Source organism: Melozone crissalis, unplaced genomic scaffold (assembly GCF_028551555.1).
Source record: "Melozone crissalis strain CALT ecotype California unplaced genomic scaffold, PUWL_Pcris_2 ptg000045l_1, whole genome shotgun sequence".
Taxonomy (NCBI): Eukaryota; Metazoa; Chordata; class Aves; order Passeriformes; family Passerellidae; genus Melozone; species Melozone crissalis.
In genome coordinates this window covers 23,944,328-23,966,686 of record NW_026535823.1, presented here as the reverse complement: position 1 = coordinate 23,966,686, position 22,359 = coordinate 23,944,328, and the positions used below count along the sequence as shown (strand labels likewise).

The window sequence follows — 22,359 nt, the reverse complement described above, 5'->3', positions numbered from 1 at the left end:
TAGCAACGTAACTCGGGTTTTGGTGTTGATGGTGCTGTTTTCCATGGAAAAGTTAATGGAATACCATTTTTATTACTGACATCATCCTCTTGAGAGGGGACTCTGGCTGTACTGGAGCAGATTAGGAATGATGTGGGCATGTAGAGATGAGATTGTGGGCATTTGGAATGGCCAGGCCTACCTGCAGCCCCAAGTCTCATTATTTGAGTAGCAGGTTTTAAAATTGCTATGAAGTGTGGAATCGCTTTCGTCAGCTGCATGCAGTTTCTCCAGTCTTCCCTTTATTCTGATTGTTTTTGTTGCCCTTTTGTGGACTAAATCTGGGAAGTGATCATTTAAAAGTAAAAATGCCCTTTTCAGGGACTCTTTTTTAATTAGATTATTTCAGGTTTTGTTTTGATTGGAGATCAAATAGCTGTTGGCACTCACACTATAGTTGCTCAATTTCCCTTTCTGTTCTTCTCTTTAGTCAAACTTTGTCGTGTTTATGCCACTTGTATTGATGGAGTTGTGTTTGGTTTTTTACAGTGACTACAGTTCCTGTCTCACCTCTTTGATGGAAGAGGACTATGACCCAGAAGTGAACTCTTCACTGTAGAACAAGAAGCTCTTGTGGATTAATTGTGTCCCTTTAAAAGCAGCACCCAGTCTACAAAAAATAGAGTAGAAGAGATTATTTTTGGACCTGGCTTTTTTTTGTTCATATGATCTATGTTTCAGCATGTAAATGGTGAAAAACAGGGAGAACATTTGTGCCTGCTTCTGAGCTTTATATCAAGTAGTGCTTAGCTCTGTGGAGCATTAGCCAAGTTACGTGAAGACTAGAGTATATCCTAACATTCATTTTTTAAATATTTTACCTTTTTTTAGCAGATGTACATGATAAAAATGAAATTTATATTTTAAGAGCACTTGGGCAGATGCATCTTATTTAGATCTCGGCATTTAGGGCAAACATTTTTATGTAACATCTTTTTTCCAGAGTGTTTAGATTGATCTGCTGCAGATCATGAGCTGTCCAGCAGCCTCGAGTGTATCTGTTCAGTATTAACCACAATGTTGCTCTGAATGTTGTCACGCACACTTGACAAACCTTTTGGTAATGTAAAGGCTGATTTCTCTACTACCACGACCAGAGGAAATTTAATGAGGTGAACGTGGGCGTGGCTTTTTTAAATATAAATTACCTTCTTAGGTATCTTTTTTTTGTAGTGAGAGTGCAAAGAGAGGGTAAAATGAGCAGCTGAGGGGGTGAAGGGCGCAGTTGGCACGAAGTGCGGCCTCTCGTGCTCTGCTTCGAGACGCACTATTGCCTCAAGGCTGGCCTTCCAGAGCTCTGCACAAGGAAGGAACCCAGAGGTCACTGAAGCACACAGACTGAGGACATTGGACTGCAGAGGCCAAACTCAGGGTGAGTGATCATATGTATTTACTACTTTACTTATACTGTGTTGACTTGCTTCTAGGTAAATTAAAGTTGAAAAGTAAAGCAAAATGGTGAATTGGAGAATCTTCCACAAAAAAAGGTGGAATTCAGCTATACGGTGCAATAGTGAAATGTTCATCATTTTGTGCAGTAACAATTGCTATGATACATTGGAAAGAACATAGGGGTGCAGGAGCTGGCATATGGTTGTCTTTCAGGTCTCTGATCTGCTTTGAATGTCTCTTAACATCACCAGTTGGTCATATTTGATTTACAGCCTCTGGAATAAAACACGCAGACTGTGAGGCAATGAAGGATTGTACCCCAAATTCTGTCACGTCTTGATTTTTACATCTGCCTTGTATGGCTTTGCTTTGCCATTGGTTCTGTTTTCTTCCCCCTCCACACCCATTCTGTCATGAACCTCATGGGTGTGTTAATTGTAAACAGGAAGTAACTGGGACTGTTGAAGTTCTTACTTGTTTCAGTCGGAGGAACAAAGCAGGAGAAGAAAAATTATCAAGTATAATACAAAAAACTTCAGCACTTTACCCCTCCTATCCATATGGGCCAAACATTGAGAGATAAATTGTATTATTATTTCAGTTTGAATAAGATGACAGGGAATTCTTCTCATTTACAGAGCCTGGCCATGAGGTTTGATGCCTCATTTTATTGAAGGGAGACACTGGACCTAAATGGCGCAGCATGACTTTGTTCCTGCCTGGCTTAACTTCTCAACACCACAGTCAACCAAGGTAACATTAATACAGATCAGCTCCTTTCACAGCTGTGGCCATGGGTAAGATCAGTGTGTTGGTTTCTCTGTGATTCTGTGTGAGACTGGTGGATTTGTGAGCTGTTCTGATCCCATTCAGGCTCCTTGATGTTGCTGCCTGATCAATGCAGTTATGGATGCTGTATTGAAAACTGATACAGGAATGTGGGGGTTGGTGGTTTTTTCACTTAGCCAAATGTCACTGCTGGGCTGACAGGCTCCTGGAGAGTCCAAATGAGTGCTTCATTACATGTTTGCTTTCTGCAGTCCCCTGCAGCCACCTTTGAGAAACATGGAGAGCATCTTCCACGGGGAGAGGGCCGCTTTGGCGTGAGCCGCAGGAGACACAACTCTTCCGATGGATTTTTCAATAATGGGCCCCTCCGGACTGCGGGAGGTGAGTAAGGATCAGAGTGCAGCCTGAGAGCAGCCGGTTTGAAATATTCTACAGAATTAGGAATTCAGCGGAATAGAAACATTTTCCGAAACTGTACCTTTTCAAAGCATCCTGTGAGGAAGTTGTGTTATTCTCTTCTCCTCTGCAATGTGCTCAGGCCTTAATAGGTTTTCATAGTAGCTTGTATGTGCATTGTGTAGGGTGATTTGTTTTCTGATATAATCACACAGTACTTAATAAGTTCAGCTCAGCAGTTCCTTAGTGAGCACTGGCTGAACAACAAGAAAAACAACCTGATATTTCCAGTATTCTGCACACTGTGTTGATTTTTTTAATTTTCATCCTTATCTCTTTTTGTTCAGACTGCTGGCATCAGCCGTCCCTTCTCCGCCATGATTCTGTAGATTCTGGTGTTTCTAAAGGAGCTCATGTTGGGCTGTCTGGCAGCCAGCCTGGCTGGCATGGTCCCTCACGGGGCCATGATGGTGTGAGCCAGCGTGGAGGAGGAGGAACTGGAGTTCATCGTCACTGGAATGGCAACTTCCATTCTCGGAAAAGCTCCGCCTTTCAAGAAAAGCTGCCTGTTGAATCCAGGGAAGAGAAGAAGGAAGATAAAGAGCATTTGCAGTTTGAGGAGGAAGACTTTGTAAGTGTGTAGCTTCTCACTAGAAGTGGAAGGTGTGAGAAATGGCTTTTCAGATCTCGTTTGCATTAGCATTGATAGGTGGTGAGGATCTAGAATTGCATTCCGTACATGACAAATTTAACAAAATTATTCCGGCACTGATAGGATGCTGATGGGTATCCAGAGCCCTCAGGACTTCAAGACCTGTTGGATTATGGGGTTTGGCTCATATGTTTTGCCAAATGGTTATTGTGAACTGAAGGCATTGTAACATTCAAACCAAGTCCTCAGTGAAACCCGTAAGGTGACAGAGGAAGAGCAGTTGTATTGACTTTTTGGCTTTGCTTACAAAGCCTTTTTTTTTCCTCCTAGAAATTCATCTGTTCAGTTTATCTTCAGTCTGCCTGCTTCAGTCTTCCTGTCTCCTTCACTCTGATACGTGTTGGTGTTTGTGATAACCTTCCCAAGCTTGTTCATGACATGCTCAGGCTTTAGCCACCATCTGCCTTGAATCTTCTGGAACAGTATTATCAAAGATGTTTTCCTCTCTCTCTGTTAATCTGTGAATCAGGGTTTCTTGAGCCATTTCTTCCATCAGCATCTCCACATGACCAACTTTCTTCTTATTCAGCATTTTGATTCATGTGGTATTATCAGTATGATAGTCTCTTACATCCTGGCTCTATTTTTACTGGAATATCTTTAGTCTTTCAAACTTTATCAAACAGTACTTCAATTTACAGCTTTCGTCCTTACCATGTGCCTTCCTTAATGCTAATGCTTTGAGAGATGTGCACCTTTTCTGCTTTCTCTTTTCAATTTAATTCTATTTCTTCTGACCCCTGAAGAGTGTTATATTATCAGACCATGTGTTTTTCTTTCTGCATCTATTTCTTGCTGTCTCTAGGCTCTTCTTGACCAGTGTAATGAGAATATCCTCTGTAAGGTTCTGGTAACTCTGTGCCTTCCCCTAATGCAGTTCTGTCTTCATCTTCAGTGCTAAAGCCTTTCCTGCCTCCTGTCATGAGAGGTTCTGGTGATACTGTGCACACTTGTGTGCATCATCATGATGAGATTTTTGCTGTCTTATTCAGCATTTGTGTCTGGAAGGCTGTTCACAGCTAAAATTGCTGTGGCAGTTTGATGGCTTCTGCTCAGGAATTTACGAGTCAGAGTGAAATTCTTGAATACCCACAGCTGCTTCAGGCCAAAATCCAGAGCCTACACTTAAATTGCCACAGGAGGTAGTTTGATTGAAGCTGCTGGGGTTTTTTTCAGTGAAGGGCCTGGGAAGTGATTGCATGCTCCTGTTCAGCTGCTGCTGCTTGGAGCAAGAGCCTGCATCACAGAGTGGTTAACAGCTGGAGAGTGGGAATAAAGCTTGTGTGTGGATTTCTACTAGCTGATTTCTCAAGAATATTGTAATTCAGGCTTTCTATAAGCCTGTTTTTTGACTGTCAGAAGTCTGTTGAAATATAGAAATATTGCAATGATTGCAACTGTGCAATCTCATGTTGTCTGTCTTGGTCTAAATCTTTCTTCCATGTACTTCATTCTCCTCTTCAGTGCCTTGATGAGTGCCCTCCCCAGCTACATGGCTGTTTCTTCTCTAATTACTTCTCTCATTTTTCAGATGATAATACCACACACTGGCTAGCAGCAAGCTTTGTTTAGTAACTCTGTACTGTCTCTGCCATAGGGTGAAACTGATGTATGCTGTGGTTAAGTGTGTAGCTGCTAGGCCTGACAACACTTTTCCTGAGAGGTCTGCAAGGCAGGCTGTTTGTCTAAGTGTGAGCACCCCTGCAGTAAAACTGACCTGTAGCTAAAAACTGAAGCACTTAAACAGAGGAGTTTCTGGAGACTGGGGCAGGAATTTATGCTATGGTGTGACATTTTTTCCTTACTTTTACAGAACAGAAGTACCTACTATTTCAGATGCTCACTATTACAGAGTTATGCTGTCACCATAGTAACTGACATGTGAGGAATTCATTAAAAAGAGGAAAAAGATGGCTGTATTTTGAACTGAGGTTATTTGGGACAGGGAAAGAGGAATAGCTAATCAAGAACACTTGTCATTGAGTGCTTAGATTTTCTTCACTCTGCTTTGAGCTTGGACATGTCTATAGTTGTTCCACCAAGCTGAATTGTGAAACTCAATCTCATGTAAGTGTGCAGAGAGCACTGAGTCTGCATGCACTCTTGTCCTAAAAAGTGCACTCTGAGGTTTCATACAAATTTAAATGTAGCTTTTTTTTTGTTAGTAAGTATATTCCTTTACACTGTGAATCTAGTATTGCTTTAGGGTGTTTTTTTTTTAAATTGGCTCATGCATAATTATTGTATTAAAATATTTATGAAATTAGGATAGATTCTTCATTTACTAATGATGTGGATTCTATTTTATTTTTTGAGCTGCTGATCAAATACCTAATTTTTTAATACATGTACTGGTTGGTAGAATCTAGTTAATTATAGTAGAAGACTAAAGGAGTTATCCTGAACCCTCTGGTAGTTCCATTGGAAATATAGCAGAAACCAAGGAGAAGGCAAACTCGATTTTCTGATGACTTGTGGCAAGGCACTCTCTTCCACTTCAGCTGCTGTTCAGAGAAATCTACCCATCCTCTGGGTTCCTGGAAGCAAAATGTTAATACTGATTATTTTTTTGTTATATGTGATATAACAATGTATTCATTTACATTGTCTTTTTACAGCCATCTTTGAATCCAGAAGCTGGAAGACAGAACAACCAGAACAAACCTTTAGGGACACCTTCTGGAGTATGGGGTAGGTAAAGGTCACTGTACACAAAGCTGATGACAGAGCAGAAAGTTGTAACTGGTGTTTAAATGCTGGGTTTTTCACTGAAAAAATATTTTTAAATTTTAAGTGGAGCAGACAGTTTGCTGCTTTCTGTCCTTTGCTGTTTTCCTCCCACAATCTTCCCTAATGTCTTGGCCTTTTTGTCTCTTTGAAACTGTGCTTGTCTTGTCATAAAAAAACAGCCAGTGGCAGTAGTGTCACTGTTCTGTGTTTGCTTCCTGTGGTGCTGCAGTTACAGTTTCACACAGGCATCACTTGAAGGGCAGAGCAGATTGGAGTGAACTAGACATTAGTTCCTGACTTGGGATCTGCGTAGTGGAAATACAGCAAAGCTGTCCTAGCTCTGTGCTTTGTGTTTAGCTGATTTTTTTTTAAACTCAAAACAGCCTTGCTTTTGATCCTGATGTACTCTGTGAGTCTATGCCTTTAAAAAAAAAGTGAAACAAGGTACCAGTTCTAGCACTTAAACACAGATTTGTTAATAACTAGTTGGATTAGTTGGATTAGATACTGTAAATAGTACAAATGCAAAAGAAACTCAGAAACACTTCTTGCAATACTGTTGGGTTGTATTCTTTTTGCATGTTTGTCAGGTAGCTGTTGTTCTGCTCAAAACTTAATGACAGCATATTTATAGGGCATTTATCTGTTTATACTCTTAGTATTTTTTAAATTGTTATGCTCCTGGAAATATGTTTATTTGGCCTAAGAAGCATTAACTGTGCTGATTTGTAAAAGCAGTGTGTCTTTTGAGGTATAGGTTATGTAAATATTTTTGCTGTGTTAGTGAACTGAAGCTGATCCATGGTTGCTCAAAAAAATACTCATACCTGTTCTGATTTCTGTAGAATGGTGCAAGGCTGTTAACTGATGTCACTGTAGGTTTTTCCTTTCAGCATCAAGGGAGCTGTTGTGTTTGAATTAGAAAAGATTGTGTTTAGCAATCCACATCCAGTGTCTTCTCTCAGAGCTGAAACAAAAGAGCAGCTGATGGTCTCAGAATCAGATGTGCAGTGTCTAAGATGGAGAGGGAGGAACTGAACCAGTGTACTGAAGCTGTTCTGAAACTGGATATTTGTGTTTCAGAGTCTCTTGTTCTGTTTTTACAGAAAACCCCCCTAGTGCCAAGCAACCTACCAAGATGCTGGTCATCAAAAAGGTTTCAAAAGAGGATCCTTCCGCCGCCTTCTCAGCTGCATTTACATCACCTGTTTCTCACCTGGCAAATGGCAACAAAGCCACCACCATTGTCCCAAGTGTCTACAAAAATCTGGTTCCTAAACCTGCAGCTCCTCCTTCCAAGGTACAGAGGGTTCCAACCAAATTAGTGAACTGCAGATCAAAGGAATCAACCCCCCAACAAGTAGCAGGAGTTGGAATTCCAGTAGTTTCTGGGCAGTGGCTTTTACAGTAGAGATCTATTTGCTACTAAAGTTGTTGTTCTCTGTTAAAATGCCTTTGGGGTTTGTCCATAGGGAGAGCTAACCTCTGACTACACTGCTGTCTGTTTGAATGGGTGTGTCCTCATGCATGAGACAAATCCTTATCTTAATAAGACAAAATGAGCACTGCTGGGGAGATGGAATGTGTGCTGCTATGTGCTTGAACTGGTCACATGACTACCTTGAAAAATCTTTATTGGGTTACAATACTTTGATGTGTCCAGAACAATAGAGGCTAAGATCAGATTAGATTGTAACATCCTGCAATTCAGGTGTAATTTAGTTGAGCCTTAAAAACAATCTGGAAAAGCCATGGAGTTTGTGCTATAGTTCTTTTACTGAAGGAAATACAGTCATGCTAAAAAAAAACCAAGTAATTTTTTTCCTTAGTTCTAGGCTTAGTCTTGCCCATTTCTCTGGAGAAACAACATGTATAGATGCATTAGAAATTTTGAAGAATTAATAGTGAAAGTATTTAAAAAGCTAAAAAAAAAAGTTAGCTGGGTTATTCTTTAAAGAGATGTCCAAATACTTTGAGTTCTAAAATGTAATTTTAATTAATTACTAATGCTGGCTGCGACATTCCAACAAAATCTTCCCTGTGATTACAGTAGAAAATTCTTAACACACTTGAAAGATAAAAACAAAAAAAGAGACCCCCAGCTTCCTTTTGTAAGAAAGCAAGTTTAGATCTTCTTCCTCTTTTGTAAATTTTTGTTAATTCAGGTTAAATTCTGCCAGCTACAGAAAAAATTGTAGTGGTTAAAATTATTATCAAATAATCCTGTCTAAACATTTAATTTGACACCTGATCTACTTCTTGGTAAGGTGGGATTAATTGACCCATTAGAAAGGGTGTTTATAAGGAGTTTTTCATTCCACACACAGTTTTCAGTGCATGTATGTTCTTGTTTAGAGTGGGTAAACAGAATGCAGCTTTTAATGAGTAAGGAGCCTGCTGTGGCTTTTGTTTTTGCTTTTACAGCTTGATTGATACATGTGCAGATACAGCCTGACCTGGGTTTAGTCTGGATGTTTTGTGTGTTCTTTGAAACAAAAGGCCAGAGATACAGTTTCTGACCAGACTGTTAGATTGTCTCTGGCTTCAAAGTAAACAGAATTTTAGTGAACCACAGTGCATTCAGTCTGTGTTACTGGCTGTTGGATGCAAAGATAATTTCTGAGGTCTGAAAGTTAATGCTGTACCAATGTAGAGATTGAGAGATGAAAATGCACTCCTGAAAATAATGGGAATGTGTGTTGTTACTGCTGGTCATGATATACCCACTGCATTACAGTGTAGAATTTGGGCATAAAAATCTGCTTAGCTAATGTAGCAGCTTTAGGAGACGCTACAACAAGTGCAACAGTAATTGCACAGCCAGTTGCTCCTTGCAGCTTGCTGTGCAATTACTGTTGCATTCTGAAGCCCATGGACAGAGGTTTTTCATTAATTCAGTCAAGGAGAGCTGCTCTCTAAGCTTTTGCTAACCATGTTCTGAAATTAGACTTATGTAGGTTTTGATTCTTCAGATAAAAAGAATACATTATTCAGTGCTCACAGTTGGCATAAAACTGACTGTGATCTGAAGGTTCAGCATCCATCAAAAGATAGTGGTAGGGCTTTTCTTTTTAGCTTGTTTTACATGTGACATAGTTCATTTGCATTCCAGATTGTTAATCTGTATTTAAATCAGAGATTATGGCAATATGTAGTGGTACCTGCCTAAGTTCCTTTTAGTTAAGTTTTTACTTCACTGAATCCAGTAGGCCTGAATTACACCTGGATTTATACATGAAATATTGTAGTATTGATAAAAAAGGAAATGTTCTTTGGCTAATGGAAAAGGTATTTATTTTTTTAGATCAATCACATTAAGCAGGCTATAAATATGTACTTAATGATTTAGCTACTAATTTCTAAGTGTTTTTACACTGACATGATGGTGTGATTACTGGGGCAGTGTGATATTCCTAGGTGGTGAGGATTGCAGTGGGAAGAATTATCTGATGTCATCAACAGTGCTTTTGTTAATGAATGGTGACCATTAGCAAAACCCAAAGGTGGGGTATCAGCATATCCTTAGCCAGAAAAGCTGTGTGCATTGATGCCTTTTTAAAGTCACAGCCTTAAAGCAGCTGTGGGAGGATGCATTAGCCTGAAGACTCCTAGAAGGTTATCCAGGAATTGCAGTGCATGAAGTAGTAGAGGACTCAAAACATTCCTTTCCACAAAGTCAGCAGTATTGGAAAGCTGTCACAGGAAAACTGAATGAAAAATGATTTTGTTAAGTTGTGCCAAGTAGTTCAGAAAGGAAGAGAACTGATGGCAGTGAAACAAGTGTGTTCTTTCTGGCTAATGGAGATGGACAATAGCTCACAGTCAGGCTATCCATGAAGGTCACACTCAGCCATGCAGGGAAAGCAAGAGGGGTCAGTCTGTGGATCTGTCTGAGCTGGGAGCTGCCCCTTTGTGGAAACCTGGAGAACAGCACTGGGCAGCTGAGAGTGGGAATGGAAAAGTGCAGCCCTGGAGCTGTGGAGAGAAACTTCTTGTCAGAGTCATATTGCACCCTGATTTTAGTACAGGCAGTAAATGTTGTGCAGATCAGGAGATTTCTGAGGTTTGAAGGGGATGTTTTTAATGTGTGCTGTGAGTGCTATAGAATCTATTTGATACTGTGGGATGCTCATTTTTAAGTTAGAATGAAGAAGTAAAGCTGATGGCCTCCCCATGCAATGTATTTTTTTAAAAATTCATAGAACGCAGTAGACAGTGACAACATACTGAAATAGTGCCTCTGTTCTCATTGCTGGCAGATTGCAAGATCTGTTGCATATCAGATTTAGCTGAATCCCATTTGTGCATGAATTATTTTACAAGTGACTTGAAGCTGGCTTCATAAGTCCAGTGGGTCAAAGGAACCTGTGTGCTTTAATGTTCTGACAGTGTCTTGCTAGTGCTATTTGGTACAAGTTTCTTCTTAGGATTGTTTTTGTAGAGACTCTCACTTCACTGTGTTTGTCCCTGGCTGATAAGAAAGCTTCAAGAACAACATTCCAAGTAACAAAAACTTATCTTGAAGTCTTTGCTCTTCAGCCAAATGACCAGTATATTCAAAGGGATACTGCAGAGAGTATCCAGGCCAAAACAGCAAGTGATCCTGTGCTGTAATAAATTGGCTGCTTTTGGTTCTTTATCTTGTTGTTGTTGCTAAATCGGTGCAATGATGGACACTTTCAGGGCCCTAGGAAATAAATAATTTTCATTCTCATTCTAAACAAAACTACTGCATGATGATCTTCACACAGGGAAACTTCCTGTCAAGTGATTGGAAGCCTTGTTTTGTGGTGTGCAGTGTCCTCCTAAGAAATTTCATTTTAATTGGGATTTTTTTTTATTTCACATCTGTGGGTAGCTGTAAGGTGAATTGCTTTACACAGTTGTGATTCCAGTTAATGAAGGGCAATGCTGGATTTTCTCTGTGAGCACTTAATGGTGTTTTACTGAAGGGTGGTGCCCATGAACCAGAATTGTGTGTGATTTGGGGAAAACAGAAGATGCCAGGGGAAAAACAATGGGTGTTGAAATAAACATGTTGAGACTGATGTTGAAAAGGGAACAAGAAAAGGAAATCCATACAACAGACAACACAGTGTTGCTTATTTATTTCAATACTTGCAAGCAGCCCCTTCTCATGCCTTACCATTTACTGCTCTGTGTTTTGTGTTCTCTTCAATACAGCCAAGCCCATGGAAAGCCAACAGAAGTGAACATAAAGCAGGCTCGCTGTCCTCCACCCGTGACTCTGCCTTTACCAGTCCAGTGTCTGTAACCAAACCAGCGGTACTGGCAAGCGGCTCAGTCCTCACCTCTCCCAAAGAGGTAAGGGTTGGGCTTGGGGATAGGCTGGGAGCTTTTGTACCTATCACCTGCTAGAGCATAAACTCTAGTTTATGATAAAGCCCTCTCTGCATGTGGTACGTACCTTTGCACCCTTGAGGGATGACTCACTTGTACATTCTTAGCACATTCTGCCACATCAGTGATACACTAAAAGAAATAAAAATGGGGTTTATCTATCTGTGAAGCCATTGATGTTTGTTCAACTGTATTAGAATTTCCTTCCAGTAAAAAAAAAGCACTAATGCCTTAAGTGGTGTTGTGTAACAAGACATGCGTCAGCTTGGTGTTATGGGAGTGCAGACACCAAGAACTGATGTGAATAGGTAGGCAAATTGATTCCCATGATGTTTTTCAGTATAGGAAAGGAAGGGGAAGGAAGGTGATCTGCCTAATTTCCTTTCTCTGAACAACAGCACGTGTGCTCAGATCTGAGGGGGCTGAAGGAGTTTAACATGTGTACATATGACTTTTCAGCTACAGTATCTCTTTTTAATTTTGACATTGGAAGGAGGTAATCTGCTGATTTGCCCCTAGTTTTGGTCTGAAGTATAGAAAGAACCTTGAAATACAAATCTCTTAATATTTCAGCAGTATCTGTGACAGAGCACAAGAAAAAATATGGAAATAGACTGTGGTAAATTCCTGGCCAGTGCAGCTGCTCTTTACAGGTTTGACTTGATGATCTTGGAAGTCTTTTCCAACCTTAATGATTTTGTGATTCTGTAAATGATGATTCACAACATCTGAAATTAGCTTGTTTTAACTGTAGAAATTGGGGATTTTTCTAGTTGTGCACTTGTCTTGTTCTGTTATAGGCATTACTTCTAAAATAAGGCCTTGTCATGTTTATGATTCTCTGCTTTGCAGGCTTTACTTTGCAGCAACCTGCACTTTTCTGCCTTAGCCAGAGCTGAGTGTACAAGCAGTCAGTAAAGGCAACAGTTAATACACAGGCACCTGTCACTTTGACAGATAGATCTTACACTCTGTTTCTTTCCCTTACCTTGCTTTTCTCTGTCTGTAGATCAAGTTCTTTGTGCTGCTGACAGCTTTCCTTTTGTGTAATGCACAGCACAGTATGGACAGTGTCAATATGTAAACTTCAACAGGCTTTCACCTCAGCAGACAGGAGAGAGGTGTTCACTTTGTATCATACAGGAGTAATGCAAGTGTTTCCTTCACCTGCCCCCAAGAGGGTCTTCTGTGAAGCTCCAGTCAGTGAAAATGTTGGGTACCAACCTGAGAGCTAGACATAAAGGGCTTAAAAATTACTTCCAACTAAATTGGATACTTGCAATACATTTTTCTTTGAATCTGTTGGAGATTGAGATTATGAAAACACAGGTCTGTGGCCAGCAGATAGTACTGCAATCCTGGTTGTCCAGGACTATTACACTTAGTCTCTGGCTTTTTGTTTCTGAAAGGGGGCAAATGCATCTCCTTCAGAAGTGGTAAAAATAGCACCTTTATTCATAAGAGGCCACAGTGTGTTGAAAACTAAAAGGATGCCAAGTAACACTGGCCCTGTCCCTTACAAGCCAGTCTAAGACAACCAAGTTCACAATACAGCCTGAGTTCTTAAAATGAATTCAGGATTACTTTTCTGGAAGAGTAGCCATCTGTGTTACATAGACATCAGAACAAATCTGAGGTGATGTTTAGTGCTCTCCTTCATAAAAACCCAAACACACACAAAAAAAAGCAAAAAGACTAAGATGCCTTGTGTTTCAGTCAAAGGGCTCAGCTTACTTTAGAAGAGATGCCAGTTTACTATTTTAGTGCTAAAGAAGAATATTTTGTAAAACATAGCCCTTCTACAAAAAGTTATGCATAAAACCAGAATTGAGGTGAAATTCATTCCCTTTCAGAAATCTGTTGTTTCCAAACTTGAGCTGTAATTGTCTTCCCGTGATGTGTAGAAATTAAGTTTTAGTACCTCAGTAGTTTATTAGAGATTAAAACAGCCACTAGCAAAGAGTTCAAGTTGAGTATTTCAGATTACCAGAAGACATGTAATTTTAGTCTCCTTTGTTCATTGTTACCTTCTGTCACTGCAGTCAAACTAATAGTTACATTGAGAGCTTAATTTTACTCTTGTGTTGGCTTTTTATCATGATAGTTACAGACACTCATTAGCTCTGTTACAACTACTGATTTGTTTCTCACTGTGTTGAATTAGACAAAATCTGGAAGGTCTGCCTGAGAAATTACTTCCAGGCTGCACTTACTTCCTTGCAGGCATTATTTCACACCAGTGTTTCACATGCAGCAGCCATTGGAAATACAAGCAGCAGTTGCTGCCTTGTTTTTGGTCTAGTTCCCTTGATCTTTGCTCAGAGCAGTGAGTGTGATAACAATTTTTGGCACAGGAGATTCATTTTGAAGAGCCTGAATTTGCAACCTTCCCCCGCAGCTTAAAAAAAAGTGTGTGGGGAGAAAAACACTGCAAACTTGAGGAAATTTTACTGGTTTAATCTTGATTTCTTAAAAATCAAAGCATGTACATGAAGAAAAAGTAGTTTTGCATGTAAGATTCCGGTGTCAGTTACCCATAATAATGATTAAATTCCTCATTGTTTTAGAGTAGCCAGACATGAACTCCAGCAGGAAGTTAAGATACTGGGAACTTTCCCATAACATGTTCTTAGGTTCCTTTTGTGTGCCCAGTCAAAACATGGAACAGATAAAATTGAAAGCTCACCTTAGTTAGCAGCGCTTCTATTGCAGGATCATGGCCAGATACTGCCAGTGGGCCTGGTTCACAGATGATTAAGAAAGCTTGAACATTGTGGAAGAGCCCAGGAGGTTTCCTTGTGTTCCTGCACTGAGCTGAGCAGGTTTCCCACAGGCTCCAGGGCTGTCTGTGTCTGGCTCCACACTGAACCATCTGGGCTGAGTGCACAGAGGCAGCAGCTGGCAGCATTCTCTCCAGGGGAGGATTCCAAGGCTGTGGCTGCCTGTTCCGCACCCAGCTGTGGTTAGTTAAGGATGTGACCACTCCCTGAAAGGAGATTACCTCCCATAGCTTAATTTCAGGGTAGAGTCTGTCAGGATGACTTAAAACGCAAATATGAACTGAGTCTGATCAGCTTCATTTGTTAATTTTTGTAGGGCAGGAATTCTGCATGAAGTTTTTTGCCCTAATAGTCTGTTGTAGGCACCAGCTTGCTCGAGAGAGTTACATTACAAAGGAACAAAATAAACATATTCATGGCCATGTGAATTGACTCCTAGGGGAAGAAAAGAAATTGAGTTGATAATAATACATGGGAGAAGTGAATGTGCAACATCCATTGGTATTTTGATGGGAATTTGACAGTAGGTTGGGGCTTTTTGAGGGGTTAAGAGCCACCCAAGGAACTGATGAGTGTTTGAAAGGTGGAAGCACAGCCTCTGAAGGGGCCTCAGGTTGGCAGCAGTGCAGTTTGATGTCTGTGTTCTCCCTCCCTGTGCAGAGTCCTTCCAGCACCACCCCTCCCATCGAGATCTGCTCCTCACGCCTGACGAAGCTGATGCGCCGGACCACTGACAAAAAGAGCGAATTCCTGAAGGCACTGAAGGATGATAGAAATGGGGAGATAACAGAAAACAGGGAATGTGACAAGCTGGATGATGTAAGATCACTGTCCTTGCTGTGTATACCGTCATTACTGTTGAAGGAGTTGGGGCTGAAAAAGCCCTGAGCAGTGCATGTAATTCAGGCTCTGGAAGAGGAAGGGAATGACTCCCACTGGTCTGGCATACCTGCCAGGGGAAATAGTGCACAGCAGCGATGGGGGGAGATGTGTAGCACAGTGAAATGCAAGTGGATAGGTAATAAATGAGGTGGAAGGGAAGGTCACAGACATTGAAGGCAATCTAGATTTTTTGCAAGGATTCTGTAAGGAGAGGAACAGTATCATATTTTAACATCTCAAGTTGCTTTCCAACTTCCCTGTCAAACTACGTTCACAGAAAAGTAGAATTTTGTGCTTGTGAAAGGTGCAGGAATGTGGCTCAAGTTTCAGAGGCTCAGACCAGACCCCCAAATGTATAGATCTGTGCTTTAATGTGTATGTAATGTGTGTCCTTGGGAGCATTTAATTCTCATTTTTATTGCTGTCACTCTGAGCTGCTGGTGATGGCTTTGCAATGCCAGCACTCACTCCCTTGGCACAGCAGCACAGGCCACCAAATGTCCTTCGTCCTGTGTTGTCCTGTCACAGCCAGGTACATGTTGCTGCAGCTTCTGTGAAAAACACTGGCTCAAGGTGAAAGGCTTGGCTGGACTTTCAAAGGCAGAAGCTTGAACTTGGAACTGTGCTGTTGGCACGGTCTGTGCAAGCACACTTTGATGGTTTTATTTTTCTTTAGATGGAGAGCAACAGCACACCAGAACCAAAGGAAAACTGGGAAGAGAACTGCCATCAGAATGGCCTTTCTCTCCCTTTGCCAGAGGAGGGGGAAAACCTCTCCCATTCATTGGAAGCAGAACACAGGTGAGTCAATGGCAGAATAGTGTCTGGAGTAAGGGAGGGTGAATCCTTGGGCTGTGTGGGGAGAAGGAAACAATTTTGAGGAAAACTCTATTTTTGGGAAGCAGCAGTAGCTGTGTTTATACAGGGAAGGAGGTGTATGGGCTTTGTGACTAGTACTGGACTGGGTGGGGCCTTATTGAAAGTAAAACAAGACACCAATGACAGATGAGCCAAGGCTTTACCAAGGTCTGTAATTAAATTCCAATGCTTCTTTAATGCCACATCCCCATGTGTTAATGCTGCCTGGAGATATTTATCTGCCCACAGTGGGAGTCAGCATGAACCAAGGGTGATTCTGGTTAATTTGCAAGCAGATGTCCTAAATGTAATGATTTGAAGACACACACCACACTTTGTTTGCACTTAGAATACTCCTGTGCTCCTTTATATGCTGTAAAAGTGGAGGAGAGTTAGGAAAATATTTACCTGGTATCTCAGGCCGTATCTCACGTCAGTGAGTAAGCAGTGTGAGCATCTGGTGCAAGCAGATAGTAAGGTTCAGGAGATTCTGAGCTGTGATATTGGCTTGGTTGCCTCATGTCCTTCTTCAGTGTCCTTGAGTTAGAATTTCAAATCCCTGCCTTCCACCAGGCTGGTTATGTACCCATTGTACAGTGCTGCTGATGGTTAAATATTTGTAAAGGACATTGAAAAATGGTGGGTAAACACAAAGGAATGTTGAAGTGGTCTGTGATAGAGAAGATTCCCTGGTGAATTTGGAGTGATTTACTACAAAACCTTGCTTTTCATGGACAAAGTGTTCCTTCCTTTGCCATTGTTCCCTTGCTTTAGTTCCCATGCCCCTTTTATTTTCTCCACAATCAGGTTATTGAAAGAAATGGGATGGCAGGAATATCCTGAAAATGATGAAAACTACCTTCCCCTCACGGAGGATGAGCTCAAAGAGTTCCAGATTAAATCAGAGCAGGTATGTTTACAGCTCTTGCTACTTGTGACTGCTCTTCTTCCTCTCCTTTCTCAAGGGCTTGTTCTTAAGCGTGCTCAGCAGGATCAAGCATTTAAGGGAGAATGTAGTAGAATGGATGATTCTGCATTATCCATGTGTGTACACACAGTTAAATGTGGCATTCATGTCCACCACAGAGGGTTGGTGACAGTTGCTCTCCACACTTCTGCTCGTTTTAAAACTTCCTTTCATTCCTACAGCGAAGAAGAAACGGATTTGGGAAGAACGGATTTCTGCAGGGCCGCGGCTCCAGCCTGTTGTTCCACTGGGGAAGCACTTTTAAGACAAAGATTGAGGACTCAGACACAGAAACAAGTAGCAGCGAAACGTCAGATGACGATGCCTGAAACTGGGCACAATAAAATTAAAATAAATAAAACCAACCCAATAAACTCAGTTCATAGTTCAACACGTGTTTGGGGTTGTATAAACTAAACAGAGTTTATTCTGTCTCCAGTCTGTTCAGTTTTTTCTTTTGTTGTTGATACTTCATGCACAAGGGAAATAATTGTATCCCAAAGAAGAGAGAAATTGGCTTCTTTAGCTTTTTCTTTTGGTTTTGCCCTAATGCTTACTAGAAGTTTGTGCAGCTAGCAAATTTTGACAAAAATCCCTTGTGGGGCAGTGCACAAGTTCAGTCGTGTGAGCAGGACACAAGTGGCTGACTGATCTCTGCAACAACAAGCTTCTAACAGTGCCGCCGCCTTGCCCAGCGCGCGGTAACGGTGTGCTAAAACAATCATTGTCGATGACAAAATGGCTTTTGAAGTTCTAATTATGTTAAATTAATGCTAATAACATGAATATTTTATTTTATTTTTTTTTTTTTGGCGGCTCGGGGAGCTTCATCACTTAACCAGGCGTTTGTGGTTTTCTTTTTTTTTTTTTTTTGGGTACAGCTGTAAAATATTTGGATATAGGAATTGTTTGTGTTCTTCTTCTTGCAGCCTTGATATTCAGGGTGGATTGTAAAATATAAATTTTTTGTGAGATTTCAAAGATTAAGATTATTTTGATAACATTATTTACAGATTTTAAAAAGTGACTATCACATTGAGTCTGTATGAGGGGGAAAAACTACTGCATCAAAAATAACTAACTTGGAATAAATATTTTGCATCAGTTTGCCAATTCTAATTGTCTTTCTTATGTAAGAGAAGCTTTCCTCTAAGAGACCTGCAACTTTGGGGGTTCAGTAGCACTGGGGATAAACAGTTTCTTCTCCCGCTCTATTTTTCCACTTGGCAAACATTGCTGTAGTGCTCAGACTGCAGGAGCTGAACTCTTCCTTTAAGAAGGGAGAGGGAGAACAATGCTGAGATGACAGTCCATATCTGGGGATTTTTTTTAAAGAATATAATTCAAAATTATCTTCTACTAAAGCAGTTTGCTTTTTTTTCCGCTTCATACAAAATGGTGAAGCTCAACCGGTCGGTGTCACTTGTTCCTAGTGCAATGCTGCTGTTTATGTTCACAACGTGGCAAGGGAATGTCTGAATCCAAAGCTGTTTTCATTGAAATCTTTTTTAAAAATTCATGAAAACATTTCTATTAGATTAAAAAGAATTTTACAAACAACTCAGTTGTGGCCTAAGCTATTTTAGTGTCTGGTGTAAGTTCAGCTTGTGCACAAAGGTTTTGGATTGGAAAGTGCTCCAGGGTTGTGCATTGTTTGCAGGGGGGTTGGACAGAGTCACACAAAACCTGGTCTTGCTGATCTGAGGGGGTTTGTCCCAAGGTTGTGCCTGTGTGTTCTTAACCCATTCCTGGCCAGGCAGAGAGGACAGAGGTGTAAGAAAATGATAATGTTTAGTCCTGACTCTTTGCATCTGGATCCAAGGGCGCATGCTCAGCATTATCGGGTGTAACTCTGCTATCTGTGCTTCCAGTTCCTGCTGGCTCTGCAGTGAACCCCAGAGGAGAGGGGCAGTGGAGCATTTCTTCATCCCTGTGCTCTGGAAACCAGGGTCCAGGGGCTGAGGCTGCCTGGGAGTGTTTGGGAGGTGCTGGGGCTCCTGTACGATTTTGCACAAACCATCTTGTTCCTTTTGAATATTCAACCACTGCTTTTGTCTGGAAGAGCCTGTCCATTTTTTAAAGTTTAACTTCCTATATCCATTTAAACCAAGTTATGCAGATCTGTGTGCTCTGATCTCAAGAAATGGGGTAAATGTAAAAACCCCTTCACATGAGATCCATGCTGACATACACTTGGACTGGGGGAATTTGATTGCTGAGCCCTCTGGAGTGGAACCGGCCTGGCCTGTGTGAGCCAGGAGCTCCTTGTGCTTCACCCGACCCTCCTGTGGGCTGTGCAGGGTTTAAACATCAATGAAACTTTGGAGGTGGCAGTGACAGTCCCCGGGTGAGCCTGGCAGGGCAAGTCCCCGTCCATCAAATGGCAGCTTTTTCCTGAGCGAATACTGAGTACCACTGGCAGTGAGGTGAGGGGAAAAGCTGGCAGGGACTTGCCAGGCAGAGCTGAGGTGGGTGCAAGGATGGAATACAGGGAGCCTTTTTGGGATAAAGAGCAGGGCCTGTACACCTGTGGCAAGAAAGGGCAGAAGAAGCTATTTCACCTCTCTGTGAAGGTTTCCCTTAGTTTAAAGTCTGCTAAGTGGGAGCTGCTGCAAGGTGGGCAAGGGGCACTGCTGGACAGCACCAGGGCAAGCATGGCTGTCAGTGAGCACTTTGTAACCTCAGCGGGACACGGGGAAACAAGGCCTCCCTCGTCTTGTTTTCTGTGGATTGCTCTGGTGCCTCAGCGATATTTTTCCCCATTCCAGTGCCCGTGGTAAACAGTGGGAATGTCCCGGGCTGGGGGCGGGGCCCTCCGGCGTCCAGCGTAGCAACAGTGGCTTCAAACACTGCAGCCACGGCCACCAGCAGGTCTGTGCACACTTCCAGCCTGTCCCGGGGTACCAGCCCCGCGGGGCGACCCCGTCTGCCTGTCAGGGTGGCCTCCCCGAGTGACTCCACCCGCTCTGCTTCCCAGGGTGTTGGACATGGGGCCCTTCCTCTGCCCCCGCTGCCGCTTGGCGTTCAGATCCCGACCGCTGCTGCGGGTGCACATGGAGAAGCTGTGCCTCGGGCCCACGGCACCCAGCAGCTCCTGCCTCCGTGGGGGGAACCCTCTGCCTGTGGAGGGAGCACAGAGCACGGCAAGGAAACCACAGGACTTGTCGGTAGTGTGCAGCTGGGTCTGGCACAGAATGGGGATGGGGACGGGTGCTGGGCTGGGAAACTGGGAATGACATCCAGGATCCAGCTCGGTCTGAGCTGGGTAGGCCTCCATCTTCCCATGCCTGCACCACACAGGCAGCCCTTGGTGCTTATTTTGCTGAAACCAGAAAAGAACATTATTGAGGGGGAAATTGGGGGAGGGTGGGAGTGTCATCCTTTTCTTCCCTTTCTGCCTGCGAGACCGGAGTGTCCCAAAATACGGACAACGCTGAGCCACGCCATCACTTTGTGCCTCGTGGGGTCCCACCAGCTCCGCGGGGACCAGGGCGGGCACGGGAAGCTCCCCTGGGGGATGTGCTGACCCCCCGCGAGCGGGCCCTGCTCCGCACGGCCAACCCCACCGCTAGGAGGCTGCCAGGGGAGGTACGGTGAATCCTGAATGCCAGGCAGCCCCAGAGCTGCGGGCCAGCCCCTCCTTCCCGCTGAACCCCGTGTGCCGCAGGGAGAGCCCCCCCGGCAGCCGCCCCCACGGCAGGAACAGCGGCAGCCGCCGCAGGAGCTGCTGGAAGCCCACGAACGCCAGGTGGCCGAGATCAGGGCCAGGACCCGGCAGCTGGAGCGGCAGAGAGAGGGTAGGGCCCGGCAATGGTTTTGGGGTGCTGGGGAGACTTGTGTGGGATGCAGTAACCCCGAGAGTGGGGGGGCTGTTGGGGCTGTGCTGAGCCTTCCGGCCCCTCACGGTCCCTCAGGGCTGTGCCGGCGGCTGGCGACACTGGGGAGCAGGGCTGAGCAGGGGGAGCCCGAGCCAAGCCAAGGCCTGCAGGACCAGGCTGGACCTGTCCAAACAGCACAGCACCGGTGAGCCCTGGCCTGAGGGGTCACAGCACAGAGCCCTGGCCCTGCGGGGTGCTCTCCATCAAGCCTCCCTCACCCCCAGCTGTCTGTCACCTCCCCAGGGCCACCCTCCACCTCGACACCCTCCTGCCGCCCGCAGGGCCACTGACGGCTGAGGCCAGGTGAGGTCTGTGGGCCATGGCGGCTCCGAGCGGAGTGCCCAGCCGAGCCCGAGCAATGGCTGATCCGGGCTCCGGCAGGGCACTGCGAGTGTCCTACCTGCGCTCCGGGGGACACGACCCGGCCATCCTGGACCAGCTCCTCCACCTCCAGCTGGAGGCCACGGTGCTGGAGAAAGGAACGGCGGGGCTGCACAGGGGCAGGCGGATGGGTAAGTGCCATCACCAGGCCCAGGCCTGTCCCCCCTCAGGGACCGCGGCCTCAGGCAGCAGCTGAGGCACCCCCGGCTGTGCCAGCAGAGCCCCCCAGCACTGGCACTCACGGTCTGGATGCAGCACTGCTGGCTGTGGAGCTGGAGAACCAGCGTCTGGAAGATGAACTGTTGGCACTGAAGGTCAGAAGGGAGAGGAGAGCAGATGCTGGTAGGTGATGGGTTCCTCATCTGCACCCCACAGCGCCCAGCTGCCTCTGTGGTTGCAGCATCAGAGCTCCGAGCTGGAGATGGCTCCTGGAAATATTGGCAGGTGGAGGGGGGCTGCAGCTGGGGGTGGACTCTCTGCAGCGAGCAGGGAGAGTCCTGGTCTCATGGGGCCCTGAACACGGGCCTGGTGAGGTGCCAGGAAAATGGCTGCTGTAAAGCCCACGGTGACCAAATCCTGTTGGCCAGGCTCACAGGCAGCCCAGCGGCACACGCAGGAACTGGCCCGGCTCCAGGCAGAGGTGGGGATGCTGCGATGCCACGCAGAGCAGACAAGGCCATGGCTGCACCCCTCTGTCTGCCCATACCCTGCAGCCCACCCACTGCCACCAGCCCTTGCTGTGCCAGAACTTCTCATGGTAAGAGCCTCAGCCCAGGTCGACTTCCAGGTCTCCAAGGAGGAGAGAGGGGAGTTGGGATTGGGCTGCCAGCTGGGATGGGATGATGGGTATGGAGGTACAAGCTTGGGTATATTTAGGAACAGCTCTCTTTGCTGCACTTGGGGATAGAGCCACTGGGGCTGGAGGTGAGTCCCCACCAGTGCTGGACCAGGGGTGTGATTTGCTCTGCACACCCAATGCCACATGTGAGGGGATGTCCAGGCAGCTCCCACCCTACCAGGACCCTCCTCCCCCTGACATCACTTTTTTCCTTTCCCAGGAGCCCCCCAGGCCAGCACTGGGGCCTGGCACAGCCACAGCCCATGTGCCCCCTGGACACCCCCTCACCCCCTTTGTGGCCCTGGAGGACCCTCCTCCTGCTCAGGAACCCCCAGCACAGGGCAGGGCTCCCCAAA

At 44.3% G+C, this 22,359-nt stretch overlaps 1 protein-coding gene and 1 long non-coding RNA gene across 2 annotated transcripts in view; both read left to right on the top strand.

The window, feature by feature from the left end:
• GPBP1L1 (GC-rich promoter binding protein 1 like 1) overlaps window positions 1–17,297 on the top strand; it is a 31,218-nt gene extending 13,921 nt beyond the window's left edge. The window contains exons 2-12 of the mRNA XM_054286078.1: window positions 529–1,411; window positions 2,070–2,184; window positions 2,472–2,601; window positions 2,964–3,247; window positions 5,947–6,019; window positions 7,165–7,358; window positions 11,243–11,383; window positions 14,860–15,018; window positions 15,758–15,882; window positions 16,747–16,849; window positions 17,089–17,297. Coding sequence (XP_054142053.1) covers window positions 2,125–2,184; window positions 2,472–2,601; window positions 2,964–3,247; window positions 5,947–6,019; window positions 7,165–7,358; window positions 11,243–11,383; window positions 14,860–15,018; window positions 15,758–15,882; window positions 16,747–16,849; window positions 17,089–17,235 — 1,416 coding nt within the window. The 5' untranslated portion in view covers window positions 529–1,411; window positions 2,070–2,124 and the 3' untranslated portion in view covers window positions 17,236–17,297. The remainder of the gene's footprint in view (window positions 1–528; window positions 1,412–2,069; window positions 2,185–2,471; window positions 2,602–2,963; window positions 3,248–5,946; window positions 6,020–7,164; window positions 7,359–11,242; window positions 11,384–14,859; window positions 15,019–15,757; window positions 15,883–16,746; window positions 16,850–17,088) is intronic.
• A 4,138-nt stretch (window positions 17,298–21,435) lies between these two features.
• On the top strand, window positions 21,436–22,359 carry LOC128942869 (uncharacterized). The gene is made up of 3 exons (XR_008483648.1): window positions 21,436–21,507; window positions 21,753–21,922; window positions 22,224–22,359. It is a non-coding gene; the product is annotated as an uncharacterized LOC128942869 (long non-coding RNA).